General features: G+C 33.0%; 1 protein-coding gene across 1 annotated transcript in view; it reads right to left on the reverse strand.

The window, feature by feature from the left end:
• LOC117111848 (cubilin-like) overlaps positions 1–26,280 on the reverse strand; it is a 79,627-nt gene extending 53,347 nt beyond the window's left edge. Inside the window, exons 1-18 of the mRNA XM_033254857.1 lie at positions 26,248–26,280; positions 22,439–22,477; positions 19,636–19,737; positions 18,805–18,908; positions 17,361–17,490; positions 14,788–14,959; positions 13,052–13,183; positions 11,665–11,760; positions 11,205–11,215; positions 10,679–10,865; positions 9,216–9,751; positions 8,123–8,285; positions 7,050–7,240; positions 5,383–5,545; positions 4,537–4,718; positions 3,910–4,087; positions 1,941–2,169; positions 1,468–1,539 (exon numbers count right to left, since the gene is read on the reverse strand). Coding sequence (XP_033110748.1) covers positions 1,468–1,539; positions 1,941–2,169; positions 3,910–4,087; positions 4,537–4,718; positions 5,383–5,545; positions 7,050–7,240; positions 8,123–8,285; positions 9,216–9,751; positions 10,679–10,865; positions 11,205–11,215; positions 11,665–11,760; positions 13,052–13,183; positions 14,788–14,959; positions 17,361–17,490; positions 18,805–18,908; positions 19,636–19,737; positions 22,439–22,477; positions 26,248–26,280 — 2,720 coding nt within the window. The remainder of the gene's footprint in view (positions 1–1,467; positions 1,540–1,940; positions 2,170–3,909; positions 4,088–4,536; positions 4,719–5,382; positions 5,546–7,049; positions 7,241–8,122; positions 8,286–9,215; positions 9,752–10,678; positions 10,866–11,204; positions 11,216–11,664; positions 11,761–13,051; positions 13,184–14,787; positions 14,960–17,360; positions 17,491–18,804; positions 18,909–19,635; positions 19,738–22,438; positions 22,478–26,247) is intronic.
• Positions 26,281–26,743: the final 463 nt, after the last annotated feature.

The raw sequence follows: 26,743 nt of genomic DNA on the forward strand, positions 1-26,743 counted from the left end.
TATACCATGGGCACATAGCTAGAGTACCAGATACCAAGCTAAGATACCAGATAACCATGGGTACATAGCTAGAGTACTGGATACCACACTAGAGTACTAATTAAAAATACAAAGTACAAGAAACATGATATATTAGGTTACCAGGGATACTAAGCTAGTGGATTAGAGATAATAAGCTAAGTTAAAATCAAATCAAATCAAATTAAAATTTTTCTTTATTGCAATCACATCAAAAATACATAGACTGAATTTACAAAAAAAAAAATACAGCAAATTGACAACACAAAAGGGCGTAAAATAAAACACACAAAAAACACAGAGGAAAACCAAAATATTTACGGTCGGGGAAGGTGTAGAAGGTAATTCAGTTAGTTCTTGAGCTATTAGAAATTACTGTTTACATAGTTGTATTAAGCAGTCATGCAGACAAGGTAATTTGAGAATGACCAAGGCAGAAGCATACTAGATATTGGGTAAGATGCTCTGAACACATTTATGGACTTTTTCTACTTGATTTTTCTTTTCTTTTTGTCAGACAAAACAGACAAGCGTATTCTGCAATTGGTCTAATGACAGAGCAGATATAAATAAATAGAATACACATCTAGGGTACAGGATACAAGGTAGAATGAAAAGACACAGAGTTATTAAGGAGTCAGTGATAATAACAAGCTACGGTACTAAGAGACTCAGCTGCAGTACAATGGGAAAAATTTAGATTAAAAGTGATAATATATAAAACAGAGTTATGTCCAAGGGTAAGTAAAATACACAAATCAATCGTGATGTTGGTAGTCTATGAGTGAGATACTTACCTGGATAACCTTAGCTCCCTTCCTACCTTCGCCGTGATCGTGTCAATCTTTAGGGGATGAGGACGTTTGTTAGGGAGACGGTTCGCACGTGGCGCCTTGGATCAGACTGTTCCACTTCTTTTTCGAAGGGGTGTTCCGTTTTGGGAACAATGGCAATTAGTTGGTTATCCAGTTAAGTATTCACGAAATAGACTAGGTTACCAGAGACAATTAGTTACAGTACCAGAGTCAACAAGTTAGAGTACCACAGATAACAAGAGGCTACCACAAGATATCAGAGATACCAATATTACCAAGATACTCAGAAGCAACAGGTGCCTGTGTGTGGGCGTGTTAGTTAAGCCATCAAATTCACCTTAACAAAAGTGCAAATTAGGTTGAAAATTTCGCACAAATAAAATGTGATCTGATACAAAAGAGGGTGATAATTATTGACAAATTTGCACTATAGTACAGTAGTGCAACACAAATTGGTTAAAATATTAGTGCCTCATTTATGCCACAACGTTGTCTCTGAGTAAGAAAATATTAATGCTATCTTTTGACCAAAGCACAAACACAGTTGCAAAAAAAATAAGTAAGAATTAGTGGCTGATCTACACCATGAAGCAGTACTCGAAGTACAGAATCAAGTAGGCATTGCCCTTTTTACCTGCCAAAAAATCCAGGAATGGCAGTATTATTTGTTTCCACTGTTGAGTTTTTACTCTCAACAACACCAGAACTGTCAGAAAAATCAATTTTAATGATATAAATGAACATTTGTTGTTAACCAAAAACATAACTGTTTTATATGTTATCATCAATCATTATCTATTATCAATCATTATCGGTATTATCAGGGCCATTAACATCTCAACCAATCACCACCACCAAACTCTAATCATCTACCAATTATCATCAGCACTGTCAACATCATCACAATGATTCCCTCATCATCACCACCACTGATATCCTCATCATCATTATCCTCTTCATAACAATCCATTACAAAACAAAAGAAAAAGCTAAATACCAAATAACTAATTATTTTGTTAATGATACAACTTGTTTCCGTTTAATACACCTACATTAAATTTGAAAGACAGAAAACATATTGTATGCTGATGCACTAATGATTATTACCTTCCATAAAACGGGTTCACTGCATTCGTGCTGTTATCATAAATTTCGACATAATCGTAATAACAATTCGAGTGAGACTCCAAGCTAAATGTTTCAAACGTCAAGCGAATGATGAATCCGTCATCTACATTGATCACATAGAAACAATCGACACTGTGCGGATACTGGTTTCCTAGGCTTGGCGAACTAAATATGCCCGTCAAATCAGTGTACCTACCTCCACAGCCATCTAAAGAGATCAAATGGACAGCTGGTAAATTATCTCAAATATGAACATTTTGAATTACCACAGAAAATAAACTGATGCTTTTAAAAACATAATTAGTGGATTAAAACATACCACCACTCCCTAAGCCTTATAAGCCTGGTTCACATCAAACTTTTATCTAAATATAGATCCACTTAACCAGTCAATTATAGCTAGATAAAGGCTTAAGTCACATAAAGTTAAGTGACTTAACTTCACTAGAATAACGGTAAATTAACTTGCTTAACGGTAATGTTGGCTCGGATTACAAGGACATGATTACATAACATAGGCATCCAAGTTAGCGTTGTTGTATTGTACCACCATTATCATCCTCTAGCTGGCAACAACATACTTCAACAATGTTCACAATAGCAGCAAAGTAGTCTCATTAGTCTGGTTTTCAGAAATTATTTGTAATATTATGTGTAAAAACCCAGAAAACTTCCGTTTTACGAATAGTCGATATTACTAATGACCTTTGCCCTTTGCATCATCGACCAAATAATAACGTAAGTCCGATTGCGTACGTTTTTTAAAGTGATAATGTATATTTTTCTTAATAATAAAATCAGATTTGTTGTATTTATTTATTGACAATTCAATCTTTTCCATTTCTGCTATAATAGACGCTATTAATTCAGTTTCAACGAACTACCACCAATGCCAGTCGTTAAAATGAACGCACATGTTTACGATGACGAAATAAAAAAGTGTGTTGGAAGTCAGCAACTTTTTCTGACACCACGAAGCTGGATTTTCGCGAAGTGCATGTAAACAGCAACACAATTCAGCGATCTAAAAACTGCAAAAAAAAAAAAAAAAAAACAAACAAACAAAAAAACAGGAAAAAAAAAAAAAAAAACACGGCAGAAAGGTCCATGAAGTATACAGACGTTTTAATGAGAAATAAAACAATATTTTGTTAAATGGGAGAATGCTAGCGAAAATAATTTGGTTTTTATCGAAGGTAAATTTAGCTAGGGCCTACTACTACTATTGCGGTAGACCACGCTGCTGCACTGTTGGTTCGTACTACCTGGTCACCTATATATCAATGGCAGAGGATAGCTAGGCTAGGTAGTGGAAACTGACACCAGATCAACAGTAGTTTACGAATTTGTCGACTTTTTTACGAATACCCCTTGGTACTAGAGGTTTGTAAAATACAGTAGACGTTATTAAACAAGCCTTTCCACGCTTGTGATGTTGACGGCCTCGAAGCTGGCTGGCTGTTTATCTGGCTCTAACTTGGCATCGAACGCAACTAGGGATAAATCGTATCATATTTCAAGATTTAGTTAAGTGGCTTAACTTCGATGTGAACCAGGCTACTAAGAGATTTATAAAAAAGCATCATTCCATCCTGTAAGCAGTGAGTTAATTAAAAAGACACATACATTTAATATGATCACAGTACTTCATACACAGGTTCATAATGAGTCAAATGTAGCAGTTGAAAGCTATTGGTGAGATAATAATACTTACTGGCTCATAATTTGTAAAAATCTCTATTTACTATTCAACAGCATTAATAACATTATCTACATTTTTTTTTTACCAATTTTTGTTAATTTATTTTTTATGGGATCTATCTATCTATCTATTGCCATTAATATCATTATTCTCATTATCATGTAATTATCATCAATGACATTAGTATTAACTTTTATAATTAATAATATTTCATGGAAAGACAAATCACTGGCAGTATTAACCGACCTCCTCCTGGTATTTCATCTGAGAATGTATACTGGGCTCTGAATCCATAGTTCGTTACGGATCCGTCGGTGATGAAGTGGAGAAGCATTGTGTTGCCAGTACTGGAAACCGGGGCAGGGAGGTAGGAACCACACAAATTTACAATCAGATCAGCATTATAACTGTCACCATCATAAATCTGAAATCACAAAATGTATGGTTGGGAGGGTTGCTGCAAAGTGGTTGATTATGGAAGGGGAAATTCTATTATTTTAATTAGTATTTTGTTTTCAGGTGAGAATGTTGCATGTTCCCTAAATAATAGAATATATGAAAGAAATATAAATTTAGCACCAGAATGGTATTCTCACACATTGTATGATGGATGGGCATCTTTAATATATTAATATTAATTTCAAAATGTGTATTCCCATAGAATACATAAACATAACAAAAACAAATGAACAAATAATAATTTGCTAAAATGAATATAAATCATAATTACAGTATGAAATTATATTTCAAATTAATTTTTGGTAATGTGAGTTTAAAAAAATAATAGGAAAAAAATATGACTTGAAATATTGTTATGACAATTTTAAAAAACTCATTCTCTAAATGAAAAAAATTTGTCTTCAAATGCATTACCGCTAAACTGTCATAGACACAATCTGGATGCGATTCGATATCAAATGTTATGAATGTGACGGTAATTATCTTTCCATCCGGCGCGTTTATTGTGTAGTCGCAATGCTTGTTGTTCGGGTAGGGATTCGGGAAATAGGGTGACCTCATTTCACCTCCGTCCTCAGTATAGAAACCACCACATGCTAATTATTAAAAAAAAAACAACCTTAATATATTATTTGTTACAATATTCTAATAAAGGATGAAATCTGTCTTGTTAGAATTGTAATGTAATTAGAATTAATACTGGAATATAACAATAACATGTCAAATTTCTGTACTAACTAAAATATGAATACTGACTTGTCATACATTTTGCTTTTGTAGCATGACTAGTCCTCATCCAATATTTTGTAGATTTGTGTTATAGTGTAAAATTGGTGTAATTTTTTTTTTCGCAATTGTTTTCATACATACTGAGTATTCAGTATATTTCCACGTCAGGTGAGGTAAAATTACACCTATACTTGATTATCCTGACGCAAATCCAGTTATTAGGCACTTTACGCAACAGGAAGGGAAGACGGGCGGACGGTGGTTTTGTGTTTATCAGAGCGTGAAGACCACAGTAAACAATAGGGCGCTTAACCCGAATTGCCGTTTTCGACGACTCCCCATCCTCTTGCGTAAAGTTCCCATTGTCTATTCCATCACGACAATAACAATTACTATAGCACCTCCTAATATTTATAATTTATGATATTTTATCAGATTTGTGCACAGGTGTGGACATTAAATCATCACAAACTTTTGGTCCTTACTCAAATTAGTATACGATGAAGCTTAAACTTTTTTTGTAAGCCTTACCAATAAAATAGCGTGCCCTAAAACCCCCCTCAGGTGCTACAGAAAAATCAGATTTAAACTTGACAAACATGAAGTTCTGTGAAGAAACAATTGGTGGTGGTATTGCAGCCGGGTTACAGTATCGTCCCATAAACGGTGCGAGTTCATCTGCACCATCTCGAATCTGTAGAACAAACAAGTTACACCTCAGGTTAACTACATCATAAAAGTAATTACAAACTGCATACATAGATTCTAGACATCTGATTGGATAAAAAGCGAATAATAACTTCAACCATCATACCTAGGACATAAGTTGAATGATAGTTCATAAATTCCCAAGGGAAAAAAGTACTATCATCAATACTAGTACTTCTTTTTGCCCTGTCGTGATGTAATCTCTAGGCCCTACTTATACTGTTTCTATGTAATTTATGAGATGCACAGATGGTAAAGGGGACGCGACCTCAAGGACGCTAAGAGAGATTGGCACTTTGATCACCTAGGCCTACCATGTAAGTCTGGGCCTACTTGGTAGGTACTATATTCATTATTTTTTAAGGCCTTTTAGAATCTACGTATGAGGTATATAAAACAAATATTGACTGCTCTAGATTCGAGGAAAATTGAAATATGTAGCCCCTTGGTGATGTGGAGACTGTAGCCTATACCATCTTAACCCTCTAGATACCGTCTTCGACTGTAGTGGGAATTGACCTCAAACCGAGAATTCCCATTTTCAACTGCAATCAAAATTTAGTGACTAAAAAATAGGTGGTTTTCAAATCGCTCTTCTGTTTTTATTTTAGCTCCAATACGTCAGAAATTTTGAACATGCATGCGTGAAGCTTGCTTCTTTCAAAATCTGTGAAGAACTCACATGCGCTTATATAAAAATGTTTAGAAATATCAATTTGAAATCGTTATTAATTTCGAAAATTTTCTGAAATGGCCGCACAAGATGTGTACACAGCTGAGGAAGCGATTGACCTGATTTTTGATTCAGACAGTGATGAAAGTGAGTTTTTAGATGTGCGAGACTTAGACGTGCCTGATAGTGATGACAGTGGGGCTTCAAGTACTTCTGACGGCGGAGATGTTCTTGATGAAGATGAGCCTAGGCCTGGAAATGTGAAGGTGGTCGTTGCTTTTGTATGGAAAGAACGTGCTTATAGTTATGGATGGTTGGGTAAATAAATTATATAACTGTGTGGAATAGGAGTGTTTTATATTTATTTTTATTATTTTTTTGGCTATAATTTATTTATTTTTTTTTTTGGTTTTTGCTGACGATTTGTATGTAGCATTTTTCTGTCATTTCTATTATATTATATATATTATATTATATTATGAATAAAAAAACCTAAAAATATAAATTATACATCAAATGAAAGCTTATTCTATAAGCTTTCTTTGTTTTTTAGAAACATTTTTCTGTATAATTTACAGAAAGTTCCCAAAAATCCACCAGAACGACATATACTTTAAAAAAACGCAAAAAACCTAGTTAAACTGCAAAAGAATCCGGTATCCAGAGGGTTAAGTAGTAGGCTACGGTCTCCACCTTTACCCTCATGAGCAGACAATAATTGCATACATATATTGTATGTAAATATATTTACACATTTTACTAGCTATTTTCATTTTTTGTAGTAGTAAAAAGCAAATAAATTTAAATCAAATCTTACTTCTACATAGTCAAAGATGCAATTTCCATGAGTCTCCAGTTCTAAGTTGGTGATGTTTAGGGTTATGACCTCTGTAGACGGCACTTCAATGACCCACACGCACTCAGCGTTATGAGGGTAAGCATTTGGATAATTTGGTGAGATGATTACTGCAGTATCTGCAGTCAAGCTTCCACCGCATGCTGCACTTGCTGCAAAGAAAAAAATTCCCATTATCCAGTGGCTGTGCTAGCGTAGAATATAATTTTCTTTCTCCCCCACCCTAAAAAATTTTTCCCCTAAAAAAAAAAAAGAAAAACCACAATTCGTCGGGAAGAAGAAAAAATAATATGTATTTTCTACATAAGTGGATTACGTATAAAATCAATTAAATAAGCCTCTGAAACCCCACTAATTTCAAGACATTTTGAGCAACGCCCACTTCGGGTCACCCCAGCATATTGATAAAAGTAATTGCTCAAAAAATTCATAGATTTAAAAAGTATAAAAAAAAATGTGAGATTTTTAAGTTTATTGAAAATTCTTTCAATTTTTCAAAATCCGAAATATCAGCATTTAAAATATAACACTGTCCTCATTTATAAGCCTGCTACCTAGAAGAAATTGGGTCAATTATGGGAAACCAGTGGTGGGATTACACAAGAGCAATAATGGTACTTATATTAATTTAAGTAATATTTTAAGAAATAATAATAATATTTAATACAAAAAAAATAATAATTAATACAAAACAATGGTTTTGCCGCCTATGAAAATTTGCAACCAAAGGGAGGTGGGGTTATTCAAAGGTTTGTGGCTTATTGTAACCCTAACCACAGGATTTAAAACATATATTATATTAAAACCATTTTATTAAAACTTGAGAAGTGTCTCCTAGAATCATATTGTGAAAGTATATAAGGATTTCCATTAAAAGAAAATATGTAACATACAAAAAAAATTATTCAGTTAGAGCTTGAGAAATGTGTCCTCTTTCTATAAAAAAAATAAAAATAAAACAAAAAACCAACCCTAGATTTTCAAGATTTTGGGTCAGTTTTTTTTATTCTCTCAAATATTACAAAATACCTTACATGTAGTAGAAGTGTAAGTGATGTGAAAACCTCTGTCATTCTCTGTACTGTCACTGTGGAACTTGATCCATGCATAAGGGCCGGTGGTGAACACCGGTGGAGGATTTTGAACGCTGCAATACTTCCCCAGTAATGGTGATGTTTCAGAAAGACCATCACGAACCTATATAATAAATATGAGAAGATCAATACAATTGGTATCATTGATGGAAAAAGTCTATGCCAATCAATAACAGGCATAAAAACAAGGCTGTAGAAATCTTAATGCCATTGTCAAAACACCTTATAGATTTATGTCAAACCAATGGCGAGTTGATTGGCCGAGCAGTTAAGACAGGGGAACCGTGTCATACATACAGTATGGACGCTGGTTCAAATGGCATGCTCGCCTATGGTTCCGGTGGTGGAACAAGTCTTCTGGTACGAGGGCTCTAAACCATAGGTCCAGTGTACCAAGCACTCCTTCAAGAAGAGTAGGGGGTTTACCCCAATGTACTTGTCCATTTCAGCCCCCTGTCTGGCCCCTGAAGTAGCGTTTATGTCGCGGCCCATGTAAGGTATCCTACCTGCAAATCCTTCTACCACACTACATAAGCAAGATCATACCTACGTAGTGAGTCAAGATAAAGTCAAACCAATTTGCACATGTGAAAAACTTGGCTTTCAACCGTTGTTCATGTTTCTATTTCCTACATAAATTTATGTGTTCAGGGTGCTAAATGATCCTTCCTGCTAATGCACCTGTCCTATGTGCACATACTTTACCATACTTCCTTCATCCAAGACACATGGAACAGCAACAAAAATAGACCAAAAGATCAATCAGTCAATCAATCAATCTATATAACATGTCTGTTTTAAAGGTTTGATTTTCTATATATTTCTTATGAATTATTTAAAATTTTTAAGTACCATCTATTAACTAAATTTCTTCTTTTTGATATATTATGTTATGTCATAAAGAGAATATTATTTGCCTAGCTTATGTATGTGGAAAAAACTGAATGGACATCCAGTCTGTACAGTACTTTAATTATAACATTTTCCATAGTACAAAATACATGCAGTGAAAAACAGTAATTGTTTCACTCACTTCAAGATAGTCATAATCACAGTTGTCATGATGCTCAAGCGAAAGATATCCAAATGCAAATGTAATAACATTCGTGAGATCAACCGTCACACGCCAAACACAATCACGATCGTGTGGATAATTCCCAGGATACCCAGGTGAATTGATGCTCCCGAAGTTCTGGTCGTCCAAGTCACCACCACAAACAGGTGCCTTACTAGTCCAGGAAACAGTGAAGCCATCATCAGCAACACTGTAGTCAGAGTAGAACCACATATAGATTTGATAGGAAGAAGTTGTGATCTCATCAGGTGGCAAATTACCATTACAGTATTTGCCAATTAGGTGACCCGAGGCCGAAGGCCCGTCATGAACCTGTAGAAAGTCGTATGCGCAGTTTGGATGATGCTCAATGCTAAACTGCGGAAAGCTAACCACGACAACATCGCTGCGATCCACCTGGATAACCCAGGCACAGCTGACTTGATGAGGATATTGGCTGCCAGTTGATGGAAATTGGAATGCTCCTGTCGGACTTGTATACAAGCTACCACAACCTGCAAAAAAAAAAAAAAAAAAAACATCAACAGTGTTCAGTAATAGAATAGAAAGGAAATAGAGTTATCTACTTAGTCTGTTGATAGGGAATAATAGTTACTGGTTGAAATAGGGTGGAATTGCTGAGATAACTGGCTAAAATGCTTGCCCATGGTGCTGAGTTCAACTCCAGTTGCAGTAAAACCTTACTGTGAGACTTGGTCTATATTGAGAATCTTGTGCATATGTTTATCTTGTGAAGGGATTGCTATTTAAGAAAGTGCTTAACCAGCATATTTTGTGTTGTTAAACTTGTAGTATCCGTTATATTTTCATTGGAAGTTGTTTTCAGAAAGTACAAGTAAAATTTGTTATGTATTCTTTGGTACTCATTAGATCCAATTATCACAGTCATTTACTATAAATAAAGTATAAATTCAATAATGAACTAAATAACAGGAAGAACAGAAATATTTGGGTTATACTTATTTTATGTGGAATTACCACTTTAAAAGTTCTTTTGTTATCTGTTAAGCTACGTTCACATCAAGTCCCGGATCTGGTCAGGTGCCCGGACAAAAAATTGTGAAAAATGGGTTCAGTGGTAAAGAATAGGAACGTTTACATCAAATTCGTACGATTTCCAATCCAGACTCCGTATCCAGACCGTAAATCTGAGAGCCATTTTGACCAATCAGCAACAATCTTGGTTGGTTCGAACCAATAGAACACATGCGCACTAAACCCGAATAGCTGTGTTCTGTTAGTGATGTGAATGCAGCGTTCAAAATCGTAGCAACTCACAATTTTTTTTCCGGGCTCCAAACCGGATCCGGGCTTGATGTGAACGAAGCTTTAAACGCCAAAAAAAGAGCCAGCAATATCCAGCGATTAATATGTTCGGTGCCCAAAATAATCAGCATGCAGCACAGCGTAGGCGCACTTACTGAAAGTGGTGTCTTCACAATTAGGTCCGTCATACCCTGAGGCACAAGAGCATGTATACCCATCGACACCATCGCTACAAGTACCACCATTTTGACAAGGGTTGCTGGAACACTCATTGACGTTATTCTGACAGTTATTTCCACTATAACCAGGGTTGCATATGCATATGTATGAAGAGCCAGAGGTCTAATTGGTGAAAAAATTATAAAATGTAGGCATACAAAGCTAGCCAACTAAACACAAGAATAAGATATATAAGGCTTGCCATACCAAAACCTCCATCAGTGACACCCAAAAAATGAAAAATGACTTATTATATTCTTATTCTCTACATTGTAAGCTTTAATATAATGGGTCATTTTTATTGGAATTGACTTACTATTGCCAAAGTTATTCGTGAAAGTATTACAGCTTCTCTGTACTAAAGTATACAATACTGACACATTCTCATGCTAAATACTAAGTTTAACGATTACTGTCACTACGCTGGTTTTGGAATGCCAAACCTCATATAGTCTATGGAACCATTTGAAAACCTATTAAAAATTATATTAAAATTAACATTTATTGCTCATTTAAAAATCCCTTAATGAAAACATCATCAACTTTCAATGATTTTTAGCTAACCCAATATACAGAAAACAGAAACTTTATTTGTCCAAAAAAGGAAAATCATTCTGTCAACAAGCTCAATAAAGACACATAACTTTCAATAAACAATATATATATAGTTAAAAAGTATCAAAAAAGTTGTTTAGTATAGTAACTATTGTTTACAAATTAAAAAAGTTAAATTATTATGCGTGGTTGGCTTAAACCAGATCATGTAGACAAGAGTGCTCAATGCAGTATATAGCAGAGCAGATAGATATAATATATGTCTACATATAAATATATATATATATATATATATTCAGTATGTTAGTGGAGCAACTTTTAAAATATCTTTTCATCTTTTAGTGTGATAAAAATTTTGTTAACCAACCTGGATTATTAGTACAAGTAGCGTATTGACTACATCCTCCATTGTCCTGGTAACACACACCGACATACGTGCAAGTCACACCATCTCCAATGTATCCTATGGGTTCAAAATGAATCATAATATTTTAGCATGAATATTTACTGATACTTTGTAAAGATAACCAACCTGGAATTCTTATAATTTTTTCTTTTCTGTGACTACCGTTAAAATATTTTCGTGTTTTATGCTTGTTATTATGTAAATTCATAGGATTACCTCTTCGATTAATGTGAGGTTTTTATAACAAATAAATAAAAATTTTTAATTAAAAAAATGAAAACATTTAAACAATTTGCTTAAAACTTTTTCCACACTATCAAATTTTATGTGAGAAATATTTTTCATTACATCCAAATATGTGCATATCACATATAAATATGGGCATATCACATACAAATATTGGCATATCACATACAAATATGGGCATATCACATACAAATATGGGCATATCACATACAAATATGGGCATATCACACACAAATATGGGCATATCACACACAAATATGGGCATATCACACACAAATATGGGCATATCACACACAAATATGGGCATATCACATACAAATATGGGCATATCACACCAATGAAAATTTTATAGTGTTGACAAAGCTTACGCTGAATTGCTCATTTTAAGATCACACATAGTTTTCCAATGAGACACAGATCAAAGCAAGGTTTTTTGCTGACTTATTTCATTGCAGTATTTTTTACAACGAAAAACTGATTGATAGCCAGATTAATATTCTATGCAAAGAATATTAATTATGCATAAAAGTAAGCAATTTAATTACAAGTATTGGACTATATTTTATATAGATGTACTTTCCCGTTAAAATGATTAAAAAAAAAATCGTTATTTTCAAAATTAACTTGCTCAATTTGTAGTAACATAACAATTATTAATTTGAGCATAGAAATTATTGAATTTAAAAAATAGTCATCGAATCCAATATTGCTGAATGCAAGCCAGGAAATGACAGCAAGCAAGTCATAACCAAGGCTGTTCAAGTTTTTTTTATTATGATGGAACATTTAGGTGTAATCCGGGTGATCCCACATGTTGATAAATATTGGATTATCATAGAAAAACCCATTATCTTTGTATTTGAATACCAATCTGACTCAATAGCATGCTTATATTAGTTTAGTATTTATAAATAGACAGGGCTGAATGCCGTATTCATACATACTATAATAATCCCATTAAGTTTATATAATATAAACCTGAGTCAAGGGTAGATTCTAATCTGTCTAGACCTTGAAAGATCAACAATTTACAAACCTAAAAATCTTCGAACAACAAAAATGATAGGTTACATACAGTGAAGTTAAGTAAGTGTTTACCTACCGACAGGGCATGGCCCACAAGTTCTAGATCCTACTGTGTTTATACACGTAACAAAAGGGCTTTGAGAGCAGCCACCGTTATTGGTATTACATTCATTGATGTCAGAGCATTGATGTCCATTACCAGTGTAGCCTTGAATAAAACAGTATAAAAAAGTCATTTTAAAGGAAAAAAAATTGATCAGGTTATCTCTTTTCTTTGGTAAATCTCATTTCTAGCTTATCCATTATGGATTTGATGGAAGCATTTATAGTAGACAAGACCAGATTAGACCTATCAGACCTGTGTGTATGTGTGTGTACACTGGGTTGTGCGAAAGAATGACCCCGGAAAAAAATGGCCCCGGAAAAATTGTCCCAGTGAAAATGGCCCTAATGACAGGTAGGTAAAAATGGCCCCCAATGATGAAATTCAGTAATAAAAATAGTTTTGAACAGGGTTTTATAGGTGGAAATCATATAAATTATAAATAAATTTTTCTTTTTCTTTAAAAATTAGATCAATTTATGTGATTCCAGTACACAATTTTTTTTTTACTCCTCTAAATTATTTATTAAAAAAAAAAAATTACAGATGCATATAACATACTGAAAATTTATCAGAAAACAATGGGCACCAAATTACATTTTTTGATATTAGTAGAAATAAAAGTTTTAAAAACATTATTCCACTACCAAACCAAGTAGCGGAATGATATGTACTTCTGCTACCAAAATATTCAACTCATAATAGATAACCACAAAATTCACCTTTTTTTTAAGTATCAAATGAAATACAACTTCACGGGTTATAAATAATGCAAATAAACAGTAGTTGAAGCATGTTGATCAATTGTGTGGTTGAATAACAAGTTATGTATGGGAAAAGGGAGAGGCTTACTTTTTACAAAATTGGCAATAAACTTTCTGTTTAGAGTTTTACTTCAAAGAAGTATTTGTTAATCAAAGATTGATTTTAGTAAACTGAAAAATTAGTAATAAATTTATTTATATAAACACCTTATTTTAATTTAGACAGTTGGTTTTTATGCCTAATAAATCCAAGTGACTAGTGCCTATAATTGTTTTTTTAAAGCAATTTATTATTTTCAAAACTTAATAATGGTTAACTAAGTTATACTCAAATTTTCTGTAGTTATTTAAATATGACAATTATTCTAAGAATTAGAATGGAGTGTAGTTATGAGGGTAGGGTAATTATTCGCACCCCAAAAATTTAATCCAATTTGTTGTGTTGCGGTCAATGGTAATCAGGAGTATTCAAGTATCATTCACCATTCAATTTTACCGGACGTGCACATTTGATACTTCGCAACAGGCTAGCTAGAGTATCGGTCAATGCAATAGCGCAATAAATAGCCAGGCATGCAGATACCTATTGGCCAAGTAGAAGGAGCTGGAAATCGGAATAAATTTACTGTATGTTTGACAGTACACAGACATACTGCTATAAATAAAATGTGTAAAATATAACAAGTGTTTGACAGTTCAATAACAAAACTAGACCAAGGGGTTTAACCAGAGCCCTTTTAATTTTTGTTTATCTTGTATTGACAGACCTATAATCTACACAATATAGCATAGTGACTTATATTAACTAAAAAAAAAATGGTACAATTATGTGTCAGGGCACCCAACATGCACATCATGGCTCTATTCTTTATTCTTAGCACTAACATATGGCAAATAATTCAAAAATCAACGAAAGTAAGTTTATAATAAGATATGTAATCTTACCAGTTGGGCAAGTGCCACAGTAGTATGTGCCGTCTAAATTAATACACTGAACATATGGGTCACTGGAGCACGGATAGACCCTATTTAGGCATTCGTTGATGTCGACTGTACAGGCTGGGTTGGCGGTGTTGTCCGACTGCCATCCATCGAAGCATATGCATTCATACTTGGCCTTCATAGAATCAATAAGTAAAACACTGAATGATATACAAATATATAAACATTCTTTCTCTCTTTAAATATTTGTTGTCCCATGCTAAATACTAAAAAAATCAACTTGCCCATTTTGAAGTAACATGAAAGTTATCAACTTGAACATAGAAATTAGTGTATTTAAAAAATGTCTACCCATCAGTTTACAGCGAAAAATGATAGAAACACTTTCAGTCACTGTATTATTGTATTATTTTTATTATAATTTTTTGGTTTAAAAATCAGGGTACACATTTTTTAAATTCAATAATTTTTATGCACAAGTTAATAATTTATATGCTATTGCAATATGAGCAAGTTTATTTCAAAATTATTTTTTATGATTTTTTGACATTAGCAAGCGACAATACATCTTTAACAACCAAATTGATGTAACAGAATTGTGGACATTATTGGATAAACATAATTCATCAGGGTAAGAGTGAGGCAGAGCATAGTACGACTTAGCAAACAGCTTGACAGCATCCAAACTCAGTTTAAGCATCTGTTTTATGAGCTATCACTGTATCTGGTTGAAACTTGCTGAATTATTATCACTAGAGGTGAGGTTGTAGTGGGAATGGGATACCTTACCAGAAGCACATGCTCCTTCGAATCAAAGACTGAAAATTTACATGTTTTTGATGGTTAAAATTTAATTAGAATTTTATTAGATATAAGGCAAGACTTCTTTTATTCCTTGTTTCGCAAACCCATTTTTTTTAAAGATCGTCAGAGGTGGGCAGAAAAAAAATAAATATAAAATTATGTTTTCTTGTTTAGCAAATAAGTTTTGCCAAAAACATCCGGACGGAGGATAAAAGTAAAATATTATTATTATTCTTTAACGACACTTTTACAACAGTGGCACTCCTACGTAACGGTCCGTCCAAAGAAAAACAAAGCCAAGCAAATCAAAACTTAAAACATAAAGGCAAATGAAAGAAAAAAAAAAGTAAAATTAAACAGAGAAAACTAAACTAACAAGCAAATGAAAAAAAACTCACTGCCCTCACCCTTCTATTGTTAAATGTAAAAAGTGTAGTAATGGGATGGTTAAATACTTTATATGATAAAATACATTAAATTTTTATAAATAGGAAGAAATATACATATCTTATTTTTGGGAGATTTCAAGGCAAGGAAGGGCGTAATAAAAATAAAGAAAAACTTTTTTCTGAAATTTCCAGTTTTCATGGCAGCGGGTGTGATTGGCCAAAAATAAAATTTTATTTTTATTCTAAATTATCAATATTGCAGGGCAGCGGATTCGCGAAACAAGGTATAAAAAAAAGTCTCATCTAATCCTGAAAAAGCATTCGAGGTGTTTGCATGTTCGTAAAAACTTCAGGTTCTTTTTGTTCTATTTTGAAAGCAAAATTTACTTAGCCTAAAGCATTCACCAATTGTATGTTTGATGTTCCTTGTCCACTCCTTTAATATTCTAAAAATAGTTTTATTCAAAGGTAAATTCTTTCTTAATTCACTGTCTTTCAATCATTGATCTTACCATGTCCTTTAATTGTTTAACAATAAATTCAATAGTTTTTCTTTTATCTCTGATGTAACATTTTCATAGATTTTATTACAAAGGTACCTTTTCTTAAATTATTGCCTTTTGTTTGTTCTTACCATATTATTAATAGTTTGACGTCTAAAATCATATTACTTTTATCTAAAAATTTAGCAATATGTTGCCTTTTATTAGTTTTTGTTTTATCTTTGATCTTTTGCTTTTCTTTGTACTTACAGGACAAGCAAATTTTCTTCTGGTGTCAGAAAACTGAGCAACACCCAAAAAATAAGGGCAGACTTGATACTAAACAAGAGTTGTTGAAGAAACAATATTACGCAAGCTGATAGTATCACGGTACTAACCTGGTTTTCAACCACAATATTACACAAGCTGATAGTATCACGGTACTAACCTGGTTTTCAACCACAATATTACGCAAGCTGATAGTATCACGGTACTAACCTGGTTTTCAACCACAATATTATGCAAGCTGATAGTATCATGGTACTAACCTGGTTTTCAACCACAATATTACGCAAGCTGATAGTATCACGGTACTAACCTGGTTTTCAACTACAATGTTACGCAGGCTGATAGTATCACGGTACTAACCTGGTTTTCAACCACAATATTACGCAAGCTGATAGTATCACGGTACTAGCCTGGTTTTCAACCACAATATTACACAAGCTGATAGTATCACGGTTCTAACCTGGTTTTCAACCACAATATTACGCAAGCTGATAGTATCATGGTACTAACATGGTTTTCAACCACAATATTACGCAAGCTGATAGTATCACGGTACTATAAACCTGGTTTTCAACCACAATATTACGCAAGCTGATAGTATCACGGTACTAACCTGGTCTTCAACCACTCGGTTCTGGTTAATGCAAGTTCCATGCCCGCAAAGTTCCGCACTCGAGGCTGTTGAACAGTCTTCATACTGAATCGTGCATTTTGGGCCGTACCAATTTGGCGCACACGTGCAACTACAAAGATGAAGGACAACAACAATATTTATTAATTTTATCATTCTTAATATGTTGTAGAATTAAAAAAAAAAAATTTGCACTATGGATAATATAAATTCCAAATCTTCAAAAGAAATCTGATAGTATATGCCAAGCATAAGCACCATTATTAATTTTCATCATGATTGCAAGTGTACAAAGCATATGCTAGGGAAAGGGGTTAACACTGTATGCATCTTATATAATGAAGATAAATATGATTATCAAAATGACAACAACTAAAATTTTATTGCGTACTCTTTCAAAGAAAGGAAGGGGAGTCACAAAAAGGAGTGTTTTGTAACCTCTTGAAAATGATGGAAAACATTTTACCTCATTAATGGTCACAAAGGCAAACCTGAAAAGATACCTTGAGTGATTTTCTCTACAACGAAATTAATTGCAAAAACCTGAAGCTCAATATCTCTTAAACTGCAACTTTATCCTTTGTTTAATAATCTGATTTAATTGGGGTCATGCCCATACCAGTATCATCCCTTGAAATTTAAATCCATTGTTTAGTAATTCTGTTTAATTGCAATCTATGAGTACTTTGTATTTGAGGTTTTAAGTTGCCTTTGCATGCTTGTACATCACTAATAGAATTGTCTCTATGGGTCCAAAGAACATGACAATGTTCCTTACACCATTAACAAGCTCATTATTGTTAAATGGGTATATAACCCTATTCTATTCTTTTAGTATATCGTTGAACATTATTTTCTTATAGACTCAAAAACTTGTACGAAATTTTCTGACTACATACACAAAGCATGCATGCATTAGTTTACAATGAAATTTGTGGAAAAAAAACCAAACGTTATGTAATTCTAAAAATGTAAGCTTATAATTGTTTTTCCAACTGACTGTCATATTACACTGAAGTTACCCTATTATTCTAAGTTATAACAACTAATACTGTATACATTGAAAACAGTTAATATATTGCAGGATAAACAAAAAATCTTGTAAACTAGCATCTAGTACATCAAATTCACATGCTCAGTAGTACAAACATACAATGTTGTGTAGAGTACCATAGTATACCACACACCATGGGTTTAATCAAAATACTAAAAACTATTGAACACCACTGATGAAGTGTTTGCCTAAAAGTAATACAGTCATGGTACACATGGTAAATATGATTTTCTGGTATCCTGGGACCAGAAAACACCGAAATATTTTTTAGTTCTTAAAGCTCTAATACTTTGATCTCAATGGTTAGAAATGTAGGGCCGGTGCATTTTGTTCGATGTCACTGACATTAAAGGTAGTTAACAATTTGGTTACCTGAAGCTTCCTTGTGAGTTATAACAAGTACCTCCATTTTGACAGTCATCTGGGCCTCCGCTGATTAGTGAGCATTCATTTACATCAGAAGAGCAGGTTGGACCCTAAACAAAGCAACAACGAATTCTTAAGTATGAGTTACAAGTATTAAAAACCTGAATATGTTATTATTTTATGCTAGCTCCTTGATTTTTAAAATCCAAATATTAAAATTAATTTCATCACTCCAATTCAATTTGCTACTGCTATATTTGTGGGGTTTTAGGGAGGAATTTTGTTTTTATTTGAATTTGTTATGGTTTCCAACACATTATTACATTAGACTTTATATTTTTAAAAAATAAATATTACTGAAAATTTGTCTTTCAAACTTCAAATATTAAAATTACTTAATTGATAAATATCACTCCAATTCAATTTGTCACTGCTGTATTTGTAGGGTTTTAGGGAAGAAATTGTTTTATTTGATCTGAATTTGTTGGGTTTCCAAAACATTATTATACTAGACTAAATAATCTTTAAAAAAAAAAAGAACATGAATGAAAAATTGTGTGCAGGAATCCATTGAAAAATTCTTGGTGCATCAAAAATGATAATGTACTTTAAAACAACACTTAAATTAATTTAGATGTAATCAACCAATATTTGTTTTAATTTATTTACTTTGAGCATAAAAAACAAAGGTTTTATTGAAATGTAAAACGAGTAGAAAGAATAGAATGGGGCACTAGGCTCTGATAACGAAACAGCGTCACTGTAACCCCATCCTGTGCACATAGGAGCTTTGTATGACAGCATGCTCCAGTATTTCCCCCTTTTATAAATACTTACCTCCCAATTACTGGTGCAGTGACAATAAAAACCACTATATGTATTGGTACATGTTCCTCCATTCTGACAAGGGCTACTTGCACAGTTATTGGCATCCAGATTCTAAAGGTGAAAAAAAAAGGAAGGAGAAAAGATAATATCACTCCAATTCAATTTGCTACTGCTGTAATTATGGGGTTTTTGGGAGGATACTTTTTTCAATTAAAACTTTTGTTTTTTTGCACTGTAACTGTCAGGTATGCCACTTCAGTTATTTATTTTGTTTTCTATTTCCAGAATAAATATGAATTGATTTTAAATAAGCTTCAAAATACTAATTTTTTCCATATTCTTGGCATTTGATTGGTTCAGTATGGGTCACATAGGATTAAATAAACTATAAATTGCAAATTGCAAGTGAAGTGCTGCGAAGTACAACTGAATATAAATGTTCTTCGAACAAAATTGTTTATGCGAGTCAAGTGAAAATAATGAATAATAAAAATATAACAAATAATATGAGACACAACCCAAGTCGTAATTTTTCATTTTTGTCAAAAAGTGTCTATAGTGGTGAATTATGGTTTAGGTTTTTTTTAATAAAGTTTCAAAAATTTCTATGTATGTGGAAAATGTAGTTGATTACCAAAGGTTAAAATTTTTATTTTGAAGACTGCATGGTCTAGGAAGTGTAAATTTTTTTATGGGGCACGTTTCCAAGGGTGGGTTTTCTAGGGGCGAGTTGACTGCCAAAGAGTGTTGCCAAAGTGCGAGCCAGCGTGTTATTTGATCACAAGTGCGAGACATCGCAAGTGTGAGCCAGCGAGCCATGATGTCACGATAATAGATACGAGATGTTACTCGAGTTTGTGCGAGATATCGGCTGAGATTTGTGGAGTACAATTCCAAAAACAACTATAGGTCTAATAATGAATTATTGTGATGTTAAATAGACAATGTTAGCTATCAAGGAGCGACGTTGTTTTTCATTGGGACCTTCATCCCTTCAAGGCTAGGCCTATAACATCCTAGCTAGTCTAGGCCTAGAGTAGGATAAGGCTAGCGCGACATGCGGACGTTGGTAGGTGTTGGTTAGTCTACAAACGTCGCCTAAAGTAATTGATTTTACCCGGCAGAACGAAAGAAGGAAACTACACTTTCAGTCATCTTAGGCCCTTGTTTTTTGACAAATAATGACCTTTCATGTCAAGAATATGAATTGGCTGCTTCGCAGCAATCATTTCTTTCATTGCAAACAAGTGTATTGTAGCACTCACTGATGTCACTTTTCTTCACTTCCAGTCAATGAACTATCCATGAATGAGGTCAGAAAATGTAGGATGGCCACACAACAACCTTTGGTACTTTATACTATCCAATTGACAAATGACAAAGATCTTCATATACTTCAGTGTACAATAACTTGTACAATAATGATGTTTTTTTACACTTCCTGGGGTATTAAATGCGACATTCTAGTGTATACACTCAATATTTGTGTAAAACTCGGGTACACACTCAAAATGATATAAAAATATATTTTTTAACAAAAACGTTGTTAAATGACAACAGTAAGTCCACAGTGGTGCCAGTGCAATGAGATTGGATCAATATTTGTGTTCCAGGGACCAAGATAATATGACAGTAGTATTAAGTGACATTCTACCTCTAGGCACCCACTGTTTGTGTAATGACTTTTTAAAAAATTTGGATTTTTAGCTCCGATGGGGAGTTCTAGAAACACTCGGCTGATTGATTAATAGATCTTTTTTATATGGGCAGCCATACAATACACAATATACTCTACTGCCTCTATTACACTGCAATCATCGGAGCTTTCGAGATTACGAGATCTTGTTTATGAAGACATAGAATACATTATGAAATGATATAAAATACCTGTACCTTTTCTACAAAAAACATTGTTTAACTAAAAACAGTACAGGAATGGTGCCAGTGAAATGCTTGTGTACCGGGTAACAGGATTATTAAGGTCATTTTTAAACAGCAATATGCTGCATATTAATATTTAAAAGTAATTTTCCAAAAAATGTTAGTGTAAAAACACAATTCATAATTTGACCCACACAGGCCTAACCCTTATACTTTGCGTTCTAATCAATAGCTGTGATTGTATCCCTAGTTTTGAGCAGGCATTTTCATGGTGTAACAGATTTGGCTCTCTTCTGACTCTATACGCTGCACATTTTTTGGTTTGTATAATAGGTACAGGAATAAGGTGCTCATACTGTATATAGTCATCATTCATAATGTCTGTTATAGTTTAAAAGTCTTTTTACAATTGGTTAGTGTTAAGTTTGAATTATTAAAACCTTTAAAATGTTTTGATTTTTTTCACTCTTATTAGAATTCTGTAATAGTTCCGAAATAATAATAATAATAAATTGCATCGCTGCATCTTTATGGTAACAAAGCATTTTCTTTTGCTTCACCATTTATATGGAAGTTCGCAATTCACTTTCTCTTTAACATTTTAATAAACTGTCTGAAAACACATCTTTTTTCAACATTTTAATTCAGTTTCAGTAATACTTTATGCACTTACACTTTGTTTATGTGCTACAGTAAATTTATTAAAACCATGGCAGCATATTAGTTGCACCAAGTGGGTTAAAATACAAAAAAGTTCTGCATTCTGGAAATTAGTTCTGCATTATGGAATTTAGATTAGCATTCTCATTTTCCGCACCCTATCCCACACCCTACACCCAAGGCCGAAACCTTGCATACTCTTTTCACTTATATAATGAAAATGACAAAATATATGAAAATATATAGAAAAATATAATAAAATGTGGCTCACAGTTTTTATATCATCCACTTCAGACTGGAGGCTACTAAGCTGCAAAAAAAAAAACAGAATACTGTAACAAGAATGTTTTAAATCCTATTGTAATGCATATCTTTACCTATTATAAAATCGATATTATCAATGTTAATTATTAAAATCGTGCATTTGTCTAATAGTACGGACAGGGCGTAAGAATTAAACTTGGGTAGCGTAAAAGTGGCTGGAGCAGCGGTTGGACTCTGAATCTTGAGGTCAAGGGTTTGAACCCTTACAGTGAATTTCTCTTATGTCTTTGGCCAAGACTACCTACATTTGTCCATTAGTATCAGGGGCGGATCCAGAGATGTCCAAAAGGGGGCGGGGGAGAGATGAAAGGGGGGGCCCCGAAAAGTTGGGGGGGGACACCAAAATTTGGGCCGATCGAGACAACAGTGTCCTGGGGTCCGGGGGAATTCCCCTGCTAAAACTGTATCATACATGTTTTTTTGTTCTATGTGTTCTATAAGTCGACAGTGATTTAAATCATTTTCTTAAGTCCATTTCTTCTGGTTTTCCTCCCCTTATGCTTTTCATCTTTTTACCTGCTTTTACAATTGATGAAAAATAATTTAAATGAAAATAAATTGACTACAAAATTTAAACAGAGAAATAATTACAGAATATTGGCACACTACTGTATAAGTACCACACAGATAAGATTCCTACTACAAGAATATTGAATCTCAAATGTGCTTACAAGATATTCCCCAATGTTTTAAGCGATACAACACAATTCATGTTATGATTGTCTAGAAGCAATTGACATTCTTTTCTATCACGGAAATGAAATAATATTGGTATAACATGACAGGCTATTGCGAAAGGGGCCGCAGGTGGTGTAACCATACCTGATAAACTCGCGTTCAAGCAGTGATATCGATTTGGCTACTTTACTAACAGTGTCAAACATTTGGCCAAATGTATAAATTTGTAACAAATTGCAACAAGGATGTGAGCAAAAGCATGTAACAGTTGCGTTAAAAGTTCCCGAGACTTTACGAGGGTTACACTTCATCTACTGTACATGTGAATTGGAACTGTAAGGTGCATAGTGTTCTTACAGTGATTCATTAATGCCCTGCATACACTATTAAACTTATATTATTTGTTACCTTTTTCATATGCCTTTTCTTTGCCACCTGTCTCGGTTTGTTATCTATGAACCCTAATTAGTTAGGTATGTATTGTATTGTTTTGCCTCAATGGTTTTCTGTTAATTTTTGTCATCTTGTTCTGTCCCAACACAAGATGTTGGCCTTCTTCCTTCTTTTGCATTCCTTTACTTTATATTAAATATCCTTTTCTGTTAGGCTTATGTGAATAATTATGTATTTTTTCTGTTATGGAATAATAATATAATTTAATTTAATATTTAATTTGGTGTTGAGTATGTGTTCCATATGTGTTTGATCCAATGACCAGGATAGTAATGTGAAGCGCTTTGTGTATGAAGAGCTATATAAGAACGACGTATTATTATTATTATTATATGTATGAGAAAAGAAATTAAATGTTACATTGAATTGAATATATCCTTTTCTGTTAAATACATGAGAAAAGTAATTGAATAAAATGTTATATTGAACTGAATATTCGACCGTACTTCGTTTTTTTATATTGTATCCGTTTTTTTCCTTGAACAAAAAAAATGTTTCTCTTTCAATATCTATGCTCATCTTCATGAGAAAGTTCAAAAAGAAAGTGTGAAGTAAAAACACATTAATATTTTTTATTTCCTGCAAAACTATATATAACAATTTTTTTTTATTTGAATATAATATAAATATTTAATTTCAAGGCATTGTCTTTATTCTATATTATGGGTTTCCCTATAGCTTGTTTCTACTAAATTTCATTTTGCTCTGTTGAATTGTTTTGCGTTTTTGCCAAAATTTTCAAGATATCCTATCAAGTACTACATGGTTGATGTGGTTTAACAGATTATGAACGACGTATGTTAAAAAAACTTTCAAATCTGTAAAAGCTATTCAACAGGATTATTTAAGCTCGGAGTTTCTAATGGTGTTCTCAGACTATTAAGACTGAATAAGGTCGACCATTATATGCTGGCCTACAAACAACATTCTTATATTTAGGCATGGTTAAATCAGAGTTCAATATTTACTTTACAATTACAATTGAAAAAAGTATTTCATTCTTTGCAGACACTTAAATTGGCTGGTAATTTTTCTCTCTTTTGTTTCTTTATTCATTTTTAAATGCAAGCACATAAAAATATTTATGAACATTTATGGTAGATGGGGAGCAAACACAGACACGAGTCCATTAATCGTTAGCCCCTTGGTATTCAATTTTAAGGATTTTTTCAATAAACAGTTTATAAAGCAATGACAACTAAATTGTTTTTATACAAACTCGTTAAAAGTTCTAACTTTTTTTTTAACAACTGAAATAAGCAAGTAAATGTTTTACAATGTAAATTTTAGGGTTTTCCTGATGACTTCTATCCTGAAAGACAGTACCTAATTCCTGGTACCAGCAAGGGCAAACAATAGTGACCTCCATTGAAAGTAAAGGTCACATGAGGCCTTGGGTACTACACATTCTTGAAGAAGGTGCTAGAGAAAAAACTTTGAAATTCTGGCTAAGATTATTTATGAATTGGCCAAGATAGCACAGGCCTAAATTTAAATAATTTTTTTATTATTACCTAATAATAAAACCATCTGTGTTCAAAGTTATTATTAATGATTACACTTTTTTTTATAAGAACCAGTAAAATTTTGCCCAATTTCAGGCTCAAAATGTTTTTTTTTCTCCTTATTTTTACATGCTTTTCAAACATAGAAAATTATTATTTTACACCAGTATATATTATTATTATACTGTATTGTACAGGGTATTACATAGGTCAACCCTACTCCAAATGAGGTACAATTAGATTTATTGGTTTTTCGATTAAAAAAAATATAAAAACCTCACCTGACATTTAACCTCAGCCTCAATTTGTTCTTATTTTGTTCTTAACTTTTAAGCAATTTCAGCCTAAGTCGATGGTATAAAATCAATCATGGTTTAATAATTCACATTACACTTACAAAAATTACAAAATTGTGCTTCAATACTTAAAATTAAGATAGATTTCAAGAAAGAAACAAATATTTCTTTCTAAATTGGACAATTGCCATTAATTATTCAGTCCTACCAAGAATTTAAAGCCAGATACAGTAGTCCCACTAGAATCCGCAACTTGAATGATTTTCATATATCAGATGCAGCCGATACAAAATACTATAATATGGTTGCCTTATGCACAGCAATGAATGATAAAGATGTTACAGTAACATTTTGAATAATTTAGTTTACTTATCTTACTTACTTATCCCCACTAGAGAATAAGTAGTTTCCCTCCTCCGATCCTAACAATATGTAATAGTTACCGACTGCGGCAAAACCAGGCGTTTGCGTCAAAAACGAAAATCTTCAAACCACCTAAAATTCTTATGTATTGACCACATCAAAGCACACTGGACTGAAAATATATCATAATCTTTGCTATTTGTTATCCATTTTTAACAATTGTTGCATCAATTATTATTAATTTTTTTAGACTAGAGCTGTTTTTGCTAGAGTGTGTTCCATCTGGCGATATATTTTCTAATAAAAAATATAAAGATCAAAAGATCAAATGTAGCAGTAGTGGCTGGTGGTACTGTCGGTAACAATAAAACCAGAACCAAGTCATGTAAATCTGGAAAAAAAAACTTTTGGAAAGGGAAGTTGAACATGTTTCGTCTCCCACCAGGTATCAAATGAAATACCATCAATGGATTACAAGGACAATGACCTGTCATTGTTGTACACAATTTACCAGGTTCCTCCTTGACAGGGTCTTGGGGCCTGCCGGTACAGAAAAACCAAAAGGAATTGGTTGTTGTAATCGAATTTCCAAAAATTAAGAACATAATTTTAGCAAAAACCGATTAAAACTGATAAAAAAAAAAACATTTTATCAAAATCCTTGATTTCCCACGACACCAAACAAAATTACATTGTGGGAAATCTTCTTATTTAATGGGAATTTTAACATGAATGTGTTCTTCCCAACCAAAATAACTAAATAATACAAGGATATGCTTGAGAAGAGACAAGTGTTACTGGAATAATAAGTACAGTCAAACATTCGATTTACATACACCTTGAGACCACAGTAGTATAGTAAAATAAAATTTGAACAACTTTCCTCTCATTATTTAGTTCTCAATAATGATGATATAAAATTTAACTTGAATATTAAATTATTTTTTTTTAGAAATA

The sequence above is a fragment of the Anneissia japonica genome, unplaced genomic scaffold, assembly GCF_011630105.1.
Source record: "Anneissia japonica isolate Jap-2015-1 unplaced genomic scaffold, ASM1163010v1 scaffold1203_len951721_cov167, whole genome shotgun sequence".
Lineage (NCBI taxonomy): Eukaryota > Metazoa > Echinodermata > Crinoidea > Comatulida > Comatulidae > Anneissia > Anneissia japonica.